The following is a 14,557-nucleotide window of genomic DNA, read 5'->3' as shown; positions in this document are numbered from 1 at the left end:
CCACCCTAGCTGCAGGAGTCTGAGGGCAGGTTCGGGTGGGAAGAAGGAAGGTGAGGGGAAGGCAGATTACTGGCGGAGGGAGGGACACGCCCCCATCCTCGTGAGAGCAGCCCTTCAAATCACTCCAGAAATCTTAGCATTTATAAAAACTGGCAGATTTATTCCACAGGGGCCCATTTTCAAGAAGCTAAAGGTGAAGGTGGGAGAGGGGAGGTTTCCTCCCCTTTTCCTTTCCCCCTCATCTTTTTTTCCCCAGGGGGTAAAAATGGCCTGGACCCCAAAACCTACCGAAATAAAAAACCAAAAAACTGAGGTTCCAAAAAGTTACAGCATCTTAATTCCTCATAGAAAAGGGGAAGGAGCCAGAGGGAAGGGAGGTCCCTGGGGTGGGGGGAGGTGCCCCCAGCCTGATGGGACAACCCCCCTTAAATAGCTGTCCCAAGTGGGACAAGCCAGGGGCACAGCATTTAAAAACTCCCCACATCCCATTTTATCAAAACCAAAGAGAAAAAACATTTCCTCCCCCCAAAACCTAAATATATATATATACTTTTTTTTCTTAAAAAACAAAACTTCAAAGGCATTAAGCGTTAAAGTGAATCTAGAACAAGGGAATGTGAAATTCCCTCCTTCCTTCCCCCTTACTGTGGGGTTAATTGGTACATCCCCAGCAGAGGAACCAGCCCCAAGGGGATGGCATAGGGGAAGGACCAAAGGGAGCAAAGGGTGGGGGCCTCCCCAGCCAATCAGCAGCCAGTATGGGTGTGGGCATGGTGCCAGGGAAGCCACACCCCCTTGGAATTTTCCAAGTGAGATAGGGAGTGGGGAAGACGCATTCCTGTGTAGTCTTCAGCCAATTCCAAGTCAAGTCGAGGCAGGGAAAGCAGGGTGACAGGCGGAGGGCGTGTGCGGAAAGGAGAAACTGGATCTTCTGGGGCCCTGTGGTCAGGGGGAACCCCGCTTCCTCAGCTCCTGGACAAAGGCTGGAAGGAAACTGGGCAGAGGTCAGGGGCAGAGCTTCTTCCCCCTTCCCTTCCAAAACAGGGCTTTCCAAGGGACATGATACCTCCAAAATAAATAAATGTTTAAAATAAAAAACAACCTCACCTTCAATTATTTCCTCTTTCACTTTCTGCAGTTCCTTCCTCACCTCTTCCAGAAGCTCCTGAAAATAATGGGGTACCAATCAGGAAGGGTACTTGGACTTGCAAAAGTGAATCCCCCCTTTCTTAATGACTGAGGGGCCAGAGGAAGGAGGTTCAAGACCCCTATTACACACACATCATGACATCACTGGCAAGGCCACAAAGTGAGAATTCTAGGGGAGAATTCTGGATCCTTGGAGCCAGAAGGAAAGTACTGGAGAACATCCAGTACCAAGGCTGGCAAATACATTCCAGTCTCCTGCCACCTCCAATTGATGATAAATGTGTGGGGTCAGTGTACTGAAAAGGATTCTGGGTACTCAACAGGAGTGAGTCCAGTGATAAGATTAGTAAGGTCTGTCACGGGCATTGGATAAGGTGGTTATGGTGTCTGTGTCATCCCTGACATGATCCAATCTCTCCATTTCTCAGACTGGAAAACTGAGGTTCCCAAGGCCTTTTCTAGAATCACATGGCAGGTCAGTGGCAGAGTCTGGACCCAGATCTCCTTTCTATCCCCCGGACCTCACTCCCAGTCCTTTCCCCAAGCTACCTGTTTCACCCTCTCCAGGTCTGACTCATCACTGGAGCTGGGCGTAGAGGGTTGGGCCTCGGAAGTGGTCACTGAAGAAGATGACTTCATCCTGGGAGAGTTGGTGTGGTTTGGGGCGGAAATGAGGTTAGAGAGAGGGTCTGCCTCCCCTGCCTCCCATTCCAGGGGTCACACTGTGTTCCTCCCTACAAATTTGGCAAATTCAACTATTTTGGGGGGTGGGGCCCCAGTATTGATGGCCCACCTTGGCAAGGTTGTGCTGTTCTTCTCCCAGGGTCTCCGCACAGATTCTGGGGGACAGGCAATAAATCAAAAAGATCAGGGACAAGGAATGCCCTGCCTCAATCTTTCTCCCCGAGCCTCATCAGCCCCTGTTCAAAGAACCATCTCAGGAGACTACAATCCCCAGCATTGTTTGTACAGACTCTCCCATCAAGGTGTGTTATATGTGAGAAGCGGGCATCCTGGGACTTGTAGTTCCTGTGACTAGACTGGGCTCTCACTCACCACTGTGGGCTGGGACTCTGGCCTCTGGCTCCTCCTGCTGGTGGGAAATAAAACTGTCATGAGCCAGGGGCTTCCCTGGTGGCGCAGTGGTTAAGAATCCACCTGCCAATGCAGGGGACACGGGGTTTGAGCCCTGGTCTGGGAAGATCCCACGTGCCACGGAGCAACTAAGCCCGTGTGCCACAACTACTGAGCCTGCGCTCTAGAGCCCGCGAGCCACAGCTACTGAGCCCATGAGCCACAACTACTGAAGCCCGCGCGCCTAGAGCCCATGCTCCGCAACAAGAGAAGCCACGGCAATGAGAAGCCCGCGCACCGCAACCAAGAGTAGCCCCCGCTCAGCACAACTAGAGAAAGCCCGCGTGCATCAACGAAGACCCAACGCAGCCACAAATAAATAAATTAAAAAAAAAAAAGAAACTGTCATGAGCCAGCCCCCCCCTCCCCCCCCCGGCGCCGCACCTCTGCTCATTTTCCTCCTCCACCTTCAAACCTAGCCCATCCCTATCACAGCCCCCTCCCCAATATTCCTACCCAAACGGTACATCCTAAGGGGTATACGGCAGGAAGAGCCCCTGACTCACATTGGCAGATTCATCCTTGGCGGTTTTCTCCCCAACTTGTGTGGCTTTCCTTCTGTAAGAGAGAAACGCAAAAAAACAGATGGCTTCAGCCCTCCCTCAGCCACTCAACAATTCCCTTCCCCAGAGCTCTCGAAAGGTGGATTCTAGCGTGCAGACTTCTGGAATTTGTCAAGGCTAAGAAAATTTTAGTTTTAGAAGTTAAAGAGAGTGCCGCTCCCGAACTGGGGTGGGGTGGGGCTTTCCGATTCCCACGTTTGGGAGTCACAAAATTCCAAGGGCGGAGTTCCCAGGTTCTGAGGCAGGATCTCCTAAGGTCCTAGAATTCTGGGGTTTAGAACATTCCAGAGGCTACCTGGGTGGTTGCAAACCTCAGCCATCTCAGGAGAATGCAATCCCCATCATTATATCCCAAACCTGGCTATCAAAGGGCGAACTTTCACCCAAAGAAATCAACTAACTGGGAATCTGAGCCCTCCCCCCACCCGGCCCTACTGAACAGGAATCTCCAGGTGATAACTGCTGGTCTGAGGGGTGTGCTCCAAGGGCTTTCGGCGGCTGTTGAGGGCTCCAGGCTCAGGCTCACCTCCGGGCCAGCATGGCATTCATCTCTTCCATGAGCCCCCCGCCCGTGCTTCGACTGCTCTCAACTTTGGGGGCCAAGGGCCCCCCAGAGGCCTCCTCCTGCTGGAGAAATTACAAAGAGGTGGGGGCTTTATGGGCGGGCCTCCTGGCCTTCCAGCCCTCCTGTGAGGCTCCCGGGCAACTCTGGCCTCATCCCATTATAATATCAGGCCCCGTCACCCCACACCCGCCATGCCTGCCCCCTCACCTTGCTGACTTTCCTGAGTTTGGCTCCGGCAATGCCTGCGGCCAGGCCAGGGGCCCCGGTCCCTCCACCACTGGGGCCTTGTGCTGTGGGGAGAGGGGGTGCAGGGGGTGGGCCTCCCCCTGCTCCATGCCCTGCAGCCGAGATCCCCGAGGAGGAGAGACCAGGGGGTGGGGGGGGACCCGGAGGAGGGGGAGGTCCTGGAGGCGGGGGTGGTCCCCCAGCTGGGGGAGCAGGTGGGCCTCCTGTAAGAAACACGAAAAAAGAGGGGTGCTGAGAGAGAAGCCTTATTCTCTGTTGTCCGGCTGGCCCACCCCCTCCTCTGGGGTGTTCACCCGACCCCCGAGGCCATTCGAGCAATCACCTGCGTTGGAGACCCTGCGCTCCCGCTCCATGAGCTCCGACTGCTGCTGCCTGGGGAGGGAAGGCGAGCTGCCATCACTCAGAGCCCCAGGATGGCCAGCAACTTCCCGGATCGCCCCTCAGAGGTCTCCGGCAAGGCTGGCTCCTAAGCCCCACTCATGTCCTCCATTCCCCAGGGGCCAGGAAAGGGTTGCAGGGGGAGGACAGGGACAGAGCGAGGGCAAGAGGCGAGCAATCTAGTCATCAGACTGTCAAGGACACCAGAATTACAAAACACCCAAGATTCTTTAGACAACGAAATTCTGGACTCTGGGAATCTGGGGGACCAGGATTTGAAGGGTCAGAAGGTTCTGCAGCTCTGGGTGTCAGGAGTTTTTCAAACTCCAGGAGGTGGGGGGGTTTCTGAAAGATGTCAATTTCTAGTCCCCTGGGAGTTGGAACATGCTGAAAACTGCAAGTTGGAGAGGTCTGAACGCTAGGAGTCAGGGGTTCTGGAACAACCTAGAACTCCGGCAGCAGTAAGGTTCCCCACGCAGGGACTGGCCCCACCTTTTCTGTTGCTCCATCTCCTCTGGGGAGGGGCCGTTCTGGACAGACCAAGTGGGAGGTGCTGTAGGCGGCGGCGGGGGCGGAGGCCCGCCTCCTGGAAGGTGAGAGTAAAGGCTGCTGAGTCACCCCGGAAGCCAGCGCCACCCCTCAGCGCGTTCCCTGGGCTCTCCCGGGCCTCCCAGGGACTCTGCTGCGATGAGGGTCGGCACGAGCTTCCCCTGACTGAGCTGATGTGAGGTGGGTGCTGGGAGGATGCCCAGGTCACAGGCGGGACAGCAAAGGCCCAGAGAGGGGAGCCGCTTGCCCCAAGTCCTGCAGACCCGAATTTGCAGGAACAAGACTTGAATTCAGGCCCACTCCAGCATCCAGGCCCCTAACGCACCTGAAGACCCAGGAAAGGCTGAGAGCCGCCTCCTCACCCCCCTCAGGCCTCTGGCTCCCATGCATTTTTCTGTGCCTTGGACAAGCGAGCCCCTCCCCAGTGGCACTGAAGCCGCTCCAGGAAGCAAACACCTCCGCCATTTGGTGATTTGTGACCCCAGATGCATAGCCGTCACCTAGAGCCTTGCTCCTCAAAGTGTACTGTTTATGGACCGGTAGCCTTGGCGTCACCAGGGAGCTTGTTAGAAGTACAGAGACTCGGGCCCCGGCCAACCCAACTGAATCGGAATCTGCGTTTTTCCTAGATGATTCGGGGGCACATTCCAGTTTAAAAAATACCAACTGAAGGTTTTTTCTTAATATTGTTGCCTGAAAACTAACCGATGATGACATAAGTCAGTATAATGGTTACCTGGGGAAAGGGCACAAGGAACTTTCTGGAGGCTGGAAATATCTATATCTTGATCTGGGAGGTCACACAGGAGTGTGCATGTGTAAAAATTCCTGGAGCAAAATGTACTCTTAGGAACCGGGCGTTTTATATGTGGGTGCACTCGGGGCACACGGGAACCCACAAAATCCTCATAATAATTCTCCACAGTAGTAGTGAATTGGCCCCATTTTCAGATGAGTAAACTGAGGCCAAGTGGTAAAGTGGCGGCCCCAGGCCACACGGCAGGGCTCAGTGGTCCCCTCTGCCCACTCTCTCTAACCTTCCAATGCCTCTAGGGCGCTGGCCATGCCGGCGGCAAACTGTGTTGCATCCTCCTTGCTGCCGAAGTTGAGACCCCAGACCTGGCGGGCGTCACGCCACTGGTGGAAGTTGGGGGTGGCCTGGTTATACTTGACACCCCGGACGATGGCACAGTTGATGACCACCTGGCAGGGGGGGAAAAGTGGGTGAGGAGTGGTGGGGCGCAGCGGGCAGAGGGGGCAGGGACGGAAGCCTCACCTGCTGGTCTGGCTGCATCTTCCGGCCGACCACCCGGAAGGAGTTGGCAGTGGGGTTGTGATAGATCTGGACGCGGCTGAAGGCCTGGGGGCCCGTGCCAGCAGGCAGCCATCGCTTGTTGCTGTCATCATAGAGCATCACAGTGGCCCGGCTGGAGCAGACAACCGTCTCACTGCCCGGAGGGAGGAAAGGGGAGAGAGGCCAGTTAGCTGAGGGGAGCCTGGCACCCTTCCTCCAGGGGCCAGTCACCTTCTCCATCTGGGCGCCCCTGGGAGATTTGAAGACACAAAGACAGTGTGAGAGGAAGAAGGACCCATGGAGAGCAGAGGAAGACGGGCAGACGGGGAGAGAGGGCTGGGGACAGACCCTCAAAGAGACCCAGACAGGGAGACTGGGAGAGAAAAGACAGACGGGACAGAGAGACAGACAGACTGGGAGAGTCAGACAAAGACAAACAGGGGATGTGAGACAGACAAGGAAAGAGACAGACAGTCAGATGGGGAGAAAGAAGACAGGAAGAGGAAGAGTCAGACAGACTGGAAGAGACAAACATACAGACTGATGCAGAGAGAGAGCTGAGAAAGGAATCAGACTGACATAGCGGAGACAGAGTGAAAGACAGACAGACAGAGGAGTAGTGGGGGGAAACAGATGGAAAGGCAGGGAGCAGAGAAAGATACAGAAATGGAGATACAGGCAGATGGAGAAAGACAAAGAGATGGACAGAGAGACTGAGACAGTCAGAGAGACGCAGAGTGAGAGCTGGAGGAGGGGGCCCAGGAGAAGCGGATGGAAGGGGCGGGGCAGGAGCTCTGGGCAGTGCTGGGAACCAGCCCCTGCCTGGTGCCCTTGGAGCCTCAGTTTCCCCATCTCTGCTGGGGTGCTTGGAGCCCCCCCCCTCCCCCAACCACCTCTCCCCACTCAGGAGGAGGAAGCTGAGGCTCAGGGAGGGGAAGGGTGAGGCTTGCAGCAAGTTGGGGCCCAATGCTAGATCCCAGGCTCTTCCACTTCCTGCTGCCCACCCCATCCATCCGGCCCCCCTGGTGCCAACGGCCATCAGTGGACACTCCCTGCTCCATGTCAGGCAGGGACCCAGACAGCCCCAGCCCCACCTTCCAGGGCAGGAGAGCATCACAGTGGTCTGTCCTGTCCGCAGATAGTGATAATCCAAGACCAGGCCTGGGGTGCCCAGAAGGAGTGCCTGCCCCAGCCTGGGGATCAGAGACTTCCTGGAGGAGGTGACATCTGACTTAGCCTTGGGGAGAGGGGGTCAGTAAACTGGTTCAGGGTTCAGGATCTGATATCCACAGATGTAGGTTCAAATCCCCGTTGGGCCACCTACTCCATATGACTCAGGCAAGCAGCCTTCCCACATGAGAGAAGGCATCTTCCTTGCCTGCAGACTGGGGAAATGACAGACCCCACCTCCCCCAGGGCAGTGGGAGACGTAGATGAGTCTGGACATGTAAAGTGCTTGGCATGGTGCCTGGCATGTACTGAGTGCTGAGTAACTGCCAGCATCCTTTCCACGGGCACCCTGAACAGGTACCACTGGGTCTCGGAGCCACATCCCTCCCACCCCCTACCAGTCCTTCTGGGGAGGTTCAATGCCCTCCTCCCCCAGTGGGGAAACTCAGGCTCCCAGACAGGAAGTGACTTGCCCAAGGTCACACACAAACCAGGGGGAAGCACTGGTCCCCACCCCCACCGGACTTTATCCTGAAAAGAGGAAGTTGGTGGTCAGAGGTTTCCGGGGAGAGAAATTATACCCCACAATGGCTCTGTCTCTACCAGGGCTGGGGGCTGGCGCATGACACTGACGCTGTAAAAGACAAGGCAGGGAAAGCCCCTCAACAGACCCAGATCCGGGTTCCGAGGCCAGGAAGCTGAGCCCCCAGACCCTCCCCCCAGGTTTACATAATTGGGGCACCTCCCTCTTATCAGGCACTTCAGCTGCTCAGATGCCCTAAGCCCTTTCCTCAGAGTCTCTCATTTTATTCTCACTGCAGCCCTTCTAGATGGGCTATTTCATCCTCATTCTGCAAGGACTGCAAACAGAGGCCCAGAAAGGTTGCGTGACTCGCCTGTGGTCACACAGCTAGTAAGTAAGCACAGCGAGGGTTTGAACCCAAGCCACCTGGCTCCCAAGTCCACAATCTTAACCACCGGGGACTGTGTGGGCCCTACCCAAACACCAGGTGCTGTTTCCAGACAAGTGCAGCCTCAGGGGCTCTTTCTGGCTTCCACTGCCCCTGGCAGGGCAGGGTTAAGGCCTCGCCCACACCTGCCACCCACACCCAGGGCAGACTCTGCCCAGGTGCCCGGGGCCTTCGTTGCTACCCAACCCTGGCTGCACTTTGCTCTCCCAAGCGACCCTGCCCTGCTGAGTCTCTGGACTGGCCAGAGAGCTGGATGTCTGCAGAATGACCCCAGACTGGTCTTGTCCCTCTCCAGGCTGTGGTGTCCCCATTACAGCAAAAGGATCCTGTTAAAACACAAGTCAGATCGTGCCCCTCCTCTTCTTGGAAGCTCCCGTGGCAGCTCCCACAGAATTTTTATTCTGGCCAAGTTCTCTCCAGGGCCTTCGTGATCTGTGTGATCTCTGATCTCATCCCTTCCTTCCCCCCAGCTTGCTGTTCCAGCCCCACTGGCCTCCGTGCTGCTCCTTCAACGTGCCAGACACATTCCCACCGCAGGCTGGTGCTCTTGTTCTCCCTCATCCTGGATTTTCACCTCCTTCAGGTCGCCACTTAGTCGACACCTCTTCCAAGAAGCCCTCCCTGACTACACTATCTGGAAAAGCTCCTCTCCCTCTCATTGCATGTCCCACGTTTCATAGCACCTGATCCCTGCCTGACAGATCCCTGTCTCCCCTACCAAAAGGTCAGGACCATGAGGGCAGGGATTTTTGTCCTTTCTGTTTTGTCCTTTCTGCTGTGTCCTCAGAACCTAGAATCATGCCTAGGACATAGTAGGTATCCAAGAGTTGTTAAATTAGCCATCTGTAAAAAAGGAAAAGTTTTTAACAATGGCAGCTGACATTTATTGGTTAGCCTGTGTACCAGACACTGTTCTAGGTACTGAGCTGCAATTTCCACAGTGAACCTTGCAATGACCTCATGAGATGGACTCTGGTGCTCACCCTTTTTACAGATGAGGAACTGTGGCCACAGAAAGGTAAAGGCAGTTATCCCAGGTCACACAGCAAACAAGCAGAGGGGCTCATATTTGAACGCAAGTTCCCCCCCACCCCACCCCACCCCCAATGTTCTTAACCTCATTTAAAGATGAGAAAACAGCTAAGCTGATTTTTCTTTTTTTAAGGCAAGGTATAAAGTGGTGTGTATCAGAAGTTTTTTTTTTAAAAAAAGGTGGGGAGGATATAAATACCTCTGCACACAGAGTGGTGATATATGCAGAGGCTGTTTCTCAGGCGACTAACCATGGCTGCCTCTGAGGCACTGGGGACCTGGGGGCCTGAGGAGGCAGGCAGGAAGTGGACATTTTGTACCGTTTACCTTCTTGAATTGCTTGATTATGACTTTTTGTTTTGTTTTAACATGGGCTGGTATTACCTATAAAAAACTAATTCATTACTTAAGTTCACAGAATAAAACTATAAACCAGGCAAAAAGCTAGAACGGAAAAATCCCACAGCCAGGAAGCAGGGAGTGAGATGGAAATGGGGTCTGCCTAATTCCAGTGGTCTCTGGGGTCTCATACCCTCAATTTGACATGAGAGCCTTAATCCCCAACCAGCCCAGAACTCTCCCACAAGTCCTCCCATTCTGGAAAACTCTAGCATGTGGTAGATAAAAGAAGGTTCAAGTCACCCCCTCGCTGTGTGGCTTCCCGTCTCTGAACCTCAGTTTCCAGCCCTGGAAACCATAACTCACTGGGGTTTGATAAGGATTGAAAGAGATAAGAAAAGCCCTAAGCGCAGGACTTGGAATTTGGCAGAGGATCCATATGAGGGAGCTGAGAGGCAATATAGGAGAGAGAGAGCTTCTCATCACGGGAGGCAATCAAACATAGTCACTCTGGTTTACTCAAACCTTCCATATTAGAGGCTTGCCCTTCCTTTCACCCCTTCATCCTATAGCCCCTTAAACTGCAAAACTTGTGATCCACCCCCCAAAGCCTCAGGTACACACAACCTTTCCAAACTACAAATCTTCTTTGAAGAAACCCTGGATAGAAACTCAGATGTAGGGTCTGCAGGGCTTGTATGGGTTCACTCTAGTCCTTCCTCCCTGACAGGCCTCAGTTCCCCATAAGTGATTAGGAAGGTAACTGGATTCCTTTTTGTTTATCAGCATTATCTTAAGTGTTTGTACAGTGAAAGCACGTTACTTGTATTATTATTTTTTTTTTAAAGACCACTAAAGGTTTGATTTTCCTTTTTCTCTAATAGTATAATAGTCTGGAAAGAGGCCTGGGTTCAAATGCAGGCTTGCCCACTTCCAATCTGACTTTCATAGGCAATTTGCTTAATTTCTCTGTGCCTCAGTTTTCCCATCTGGGGAAGGGGGATGGTCCTAATAGTATCAATCTCTTAGAATTGCTGTGAGGATTAAATTGAATCAGGCACCTAGTACAGTGCCTGGCACAAAGTAGATGCTTGATCAAATGGTCTCTCATTATTTAAAAAACAAATAAAAACAACAGTAATAATTACAATTATTGGAAGACGAAAGAAATGAACCAAGTACTTCTTGAGTCCCTTCTGCCCTGAGATTCTCAGACCTCTGCCCCACTTCCCAGAATTCCAGCTCAGAGTCCCGGACACAGCAGACACTCAACAAATATTTGTCAAACTGGGAGAAAAGGAACTGTATCTTGTAATTTTCCATCTTAACATCCTCTCTTCCAACTGCCCCCAAGACTGTCCCCAGCCAAATCAGCCAGAAATCAGAGGATCCCAGCCCCCTCCCCTCCCTCAATACTGCTTAGGAATTTCTGAAGGATCTTGGGCCAGGCCTTTCTCTCTTTGAGCCTCAGTTTCCCCAGTTGCCCCCAGACAAGGCCATGGGTCTTTCTGAATCCTTCCTAGCTGTCCTGGGAGAAGGGGCACAGCCCAGTAAGTCGGGTGTGGTCATCAGAAGGGTAGACCCCTCGGGAGGTGGGAGTAACCCTCTGGTGGGACAGGCATCAGCTCAACTTCTGCCCACCTCCCAGGAGGTGGGAGGTTTGGTCGTGGCCAGCAGTAGGGGGGCCTTGTGGGAGGGCCAGGGCCTCGGGGACTAGGGGCGGGGAGGCTGGCCCAGACGTTGCTCCTGCCCTTTTACGGTCTCAGTGAGTGAGGCAGCACTAACTCGGACATCCGCCATCCGCCTTCCACCGTGCCTGGGACCGGAAACGCGGCGGGGGGGGGGGCGGGGGGAGGCAAGGGGCGGGGCTGGGGGGCAGTGGGAGAGGAGAGCCCCCCCAGGAAGAAGGTGAAGGAAGAGAGCCTGACTCCCGAAAACCGCCCCCTCTCCCGGTCAGACCCTGAAGGAATGTTGCTATAATGGGGGAAAGGATAGGCAGGAAGTCTTGTGGGTGTCTGTGGGTGCCCCCTTGCTCCAAATTTTCCAGCAATCCCTTTACAGCAGAAGGAACAAATGTGCGAGGGGGATTCTCTACTGACCGTAAAAAGGAATGCCACCCTATGTCAGAGGGCAGGGGTATGGGGAATGTGGGAAGATGTGGGCGCCAGGGGGTTAATCCCCAGCCGCCCCCAGGGGCCTCCCCCTCGAGCTGGGGGCTTTGGGGCAGGAAGTCCCTGAGAGAGTAGAGGAAGGGAGATAGTATTGTCAGGCTCAGGCCTCAAGGGAGAGATTATGGGGGGCCAGGGGAAAGGGAGAATAAGGAGGGGGGGCTAGTCGGGTCCCCCAGCCGCACGGGCCCCGCCCTCAGGTGAGCCCAGGAGTTTTGAGGGAGGCCCGGGAAAGACAAAATCCCTGGGTCCCTTCGACCCCCACCCCCCAGGATTAAATTCCTGGGAAGATAGCTGGAACTCTCTGGGAAGCCTGGGTCCCTGGGGGAGAAGGCTATGACCTTGAAGCTTTGCAACGCCCCCTCCTCCAACCGCACAACTCGGGACTGCTGGGGAAGGGGGGGTGGTGTTGAGAGAAGGGGGAGGCGCCGTGGTGGGGAAAGCAGCCGGCCCACGGCGCTCTTTGCCGGCCCCTCCCCACACCAGCTGTCTCGACAGGTGAGTCAGGAAGACAAAGGCCCCCCTTCCCCCAGCTGCCGCGCCCCCTCCCTCCCCAGGGCCGCGCAGGTTGGGGAGAGGGGCCGCCCTTCTGGCCCGGGGCCGGGGAGCCGCCCTCAGCCCAGAGCGCTCGCTCGGTCCTAGGCACAGCCTGTTTTAAGCAAATTGTGGGTGGGGAGCGGCGGGGGAGGGGAGTCCCAGCCAGACCCTGGAGGCTGCGTCTGGGTCCGTGGATCAGTCCACACCAACCTCCTCCACAGGAGGATGAGCCCCCCCGAATTTAGGGGGTTAAGTACCCCCGAAGTTAAGGAGCAAGGTCGCTCTTGGGAAGACTTTTTCCAGCGCCACGTAAAAGGGGACCCCGAAAACCAAAGTCTACGTCTCAATCTCTCTTCCAGGTCCCAGGGACCCCCAAACCGGCCCCCCACAATCCCTCTAGGGGCCGGGTTGAGATTTGGGGGGAGTCTGAGCCCTGCCTAAATCCTGGCCTCCCTGCGGGGAGTATTTGCCAACTTGAAGGTCCTCTGAAAAAGTCTTTTAAAAATTCGGGAGTCCTTGGAGCGCCCCCAAATCTAAGGGCTCCCGGGAGAACCTCACCGGCACTACGCGGAGCCTTGAGAGTCAAGGGGAAGTGGTCAATATTTGGAGCTCGTCCAAGGGGGCTCGGCCTCAAATGCGAGGCTCCCAGTGCCCGGTCCCCAAATACCAGCCCGGAGCAAGCTGGGGGGAGGGGGACAAAGGCGGGGCGGGAGCTCGCGCCGGGCGGGGAAGGGTCTGAAGGCAGTTCGAGGCTCACCTCATGGCTGCTCGGCGGGCGGGCGGAGCGCCCACGGGGTAGGTGCTCCCGGGGCGCCCCTGGCTTGAGGTTCAGGGGTTCAGGGCTGGCTCCAGGTTCTGCTCAGTCTCCCCCAGGGTCCCGCCCCATAGAGTCCGGCTTCCTGGGGGGAACGTGGACAGGGCCGGGGTGGGTCCTCGGGCGCCTCGTCTCTCGGGGGCTCTGATCGGGTGTCCCGGCAGCAGAAAGGGGGTGCGGCGTCCCCTCCCCGGCGCGCCTCCTCGGCCGGCGGCGGCTACAATGTTACTCTTACTACTGTACTTCTCTTCGCTACATTTCGTTCCAAAATTCCACTCCCCGCACCCATAATGCCCTGCGCCTTAAAGGGGCCGCGGACACCTCAAGGCGGTGAGGTGGGGGGGGATGGAGGGCGCTTAAAAGGGCAACGCGGAACCTTAGACTTCCGCTATTTCCCTCTTCCCCAACGTTACTGCATAGCGATGCACTCTGGGGGTCACCCCCCCAAATTAGAAGGGAAGCTTGATGGAGGGGAAGGGATCCTTCCTTGATCCTTCGTTCTCTCCCACGATGGAAATTCTTAGGGGAGTAGCAATGGGGGCACAATTTCTTCTCACCCTCCCCATTGACTTCTCCATTTCTTTACATTCTACTCAGTTTGAGGGGCGAAGAGGACCTTCTGGTCAAGCATAGATTCTCTCAAATTTTGTCCCTTAAATCCTGCCTTCGGAGCCCTCAACGTCTCTCTCCACCAATTTATGAGGGATTCCTAAGGGGCGAACCCCCTCCCCCGCCGAAGAGCGGAATGGGTAGGGAGGGGGCCCACCCCTTTCACTGCCCCCCCCTCGCCCGCCCTGGGAAGGTGAGGAGGAAGTGGGCCGAGGGGGCGCGGCTGGCCGCTGACTCACAGCCGCAGGGTGTGTGTGGGGCGAGGCGGGGGGGGGGGGCTATGGGGGGGGGGGTGCGGCGCTGGACCTCGGTGGGAATGGAGCTCCCGGTCCGTGTGTGAATAAGGCCCCTGGTCCCCTCTCCACGCACGCCCCGCCGTGACTCAGTTTCATCTGCGGAGGATGGTGGGATCATGCAGATATCCGAGGGAACGGAGGTGGGGGACCCTCCCTATGCCGGCTCCCGGGAGCCTCCTCCCACCACGCGCCAGATTCGGGCTGAGTCCCTACACCCTCCCAGACTTCCGCCACTGGTCCTGCAGACTCCGCCCTACGTGACGTAACCAATATGATCACGCCCCTCTCGTAGAGCGCCACCTGGCCTGGGTAAGGTGCCTTAGGCTGGGGCAGGAACCTGGGAAATCAGTTCGACATTGAGAAATGGATAAATTGAAGCCTGGAGGCAGGAAGTAAATCTGGACTATAGACCTCTTGCCTGAGCCACCAGGACTCCAGTGGTGCAAGGTATGAGAGTAAAACAACTCTTGGGGCCCAGCTGACTAGGTGAGGGAATCAAGATTCCCAGCCTTTTTTTCTCCAAGAGGAATCCGCTGCCGGGTGCTGTCCTGATCTACTTCACCTCATTCTTCTAGGCCATGCTCTGACATTAATTCTTCTCTGAAGAATGGATTAATCCTCTCCCCTTCTCCACCCCACTCTGGGAGACCCTGAACCCTTATCTATGGTAGGTTATAATTGTTTCTCTGTGTGTCTCCTCAGACTGAGTTCTTTGGGGACAGAGGTAGACTTGATCAATTTCT

At 55.6% G+C, this 14,557-nt stretch overlaps 1 protein-coding gene across 7 annotated transcripts; it reads right to left on the bottom strand.

The window, feature by feature from the left end:
- Positions 1–139: 139 nt before the first annotated feature.
- Positions 140–13,200, bottom strand: VASP (vasodilator stimulated phosphoprotein). Of its 7 annotated transcripts, none has more exons than XM_082367683.1 (14): positions 12,853–13,198; positions 8,738–8,862; positions 5,861–6,032; positions 5,622–5,787; positions 4,528–4,621; positions 3,980–4,029; positions 3,619–3,860; positions 3,373–3,473; positions 2,790–2,841; positions 2,206–2,242; positions 1,943–1,988; positions 1,699–1,789; positions 1,108–1,165; positions 140–994 (listed from the first exon to the last, which is right to left on the bottom strand). In XM_082367683.1, exons 2-14 carry the CDS (start codon positions 8,752–8,754, stop codon positions 966–968), a joined length of 1,155 nt encoding a protein of 384 aa, XP_082223809.1. In that variant the 5' UTR covers positions 8,755–8,862; positions 12,853–13,198; the 3' UTR covers positions 140–965. The 7 variants fall into 7 exon arrangements, 6 of the variants coding, with proteins under 6 accessions (XP_082223809.1, XP_082223808.1, XP_082223806.1 ...); XM_082367682.1 differs by having other exon boundaries at positions 140–983; positions 2,206–2,239; positions 3,373–3,470; XM_082367680.1 differs by having other exon boundaries at positions 140–983; positions 3,373–3,470; positions 12,853–13,197.
- Positions 13,201–14,557: the final 1,357 nt, after the last annotated feature.

Source organism: Balaenoptera borealis (genome assembly GCF_965194805.1).
Source record: "Balaenoptera borealis genome assembly, chromosome: 19".
NCBI classification, from domain to species: Eukaryota; Metazoa; Chordata; class Mammalia; order Artiodactyla; family Balaenopteridae; genus Balaenoptera; species Balaenoptera borealis.
This window is presented reverse-complemented; position numbering and strand designations above follow the sequence as displayed.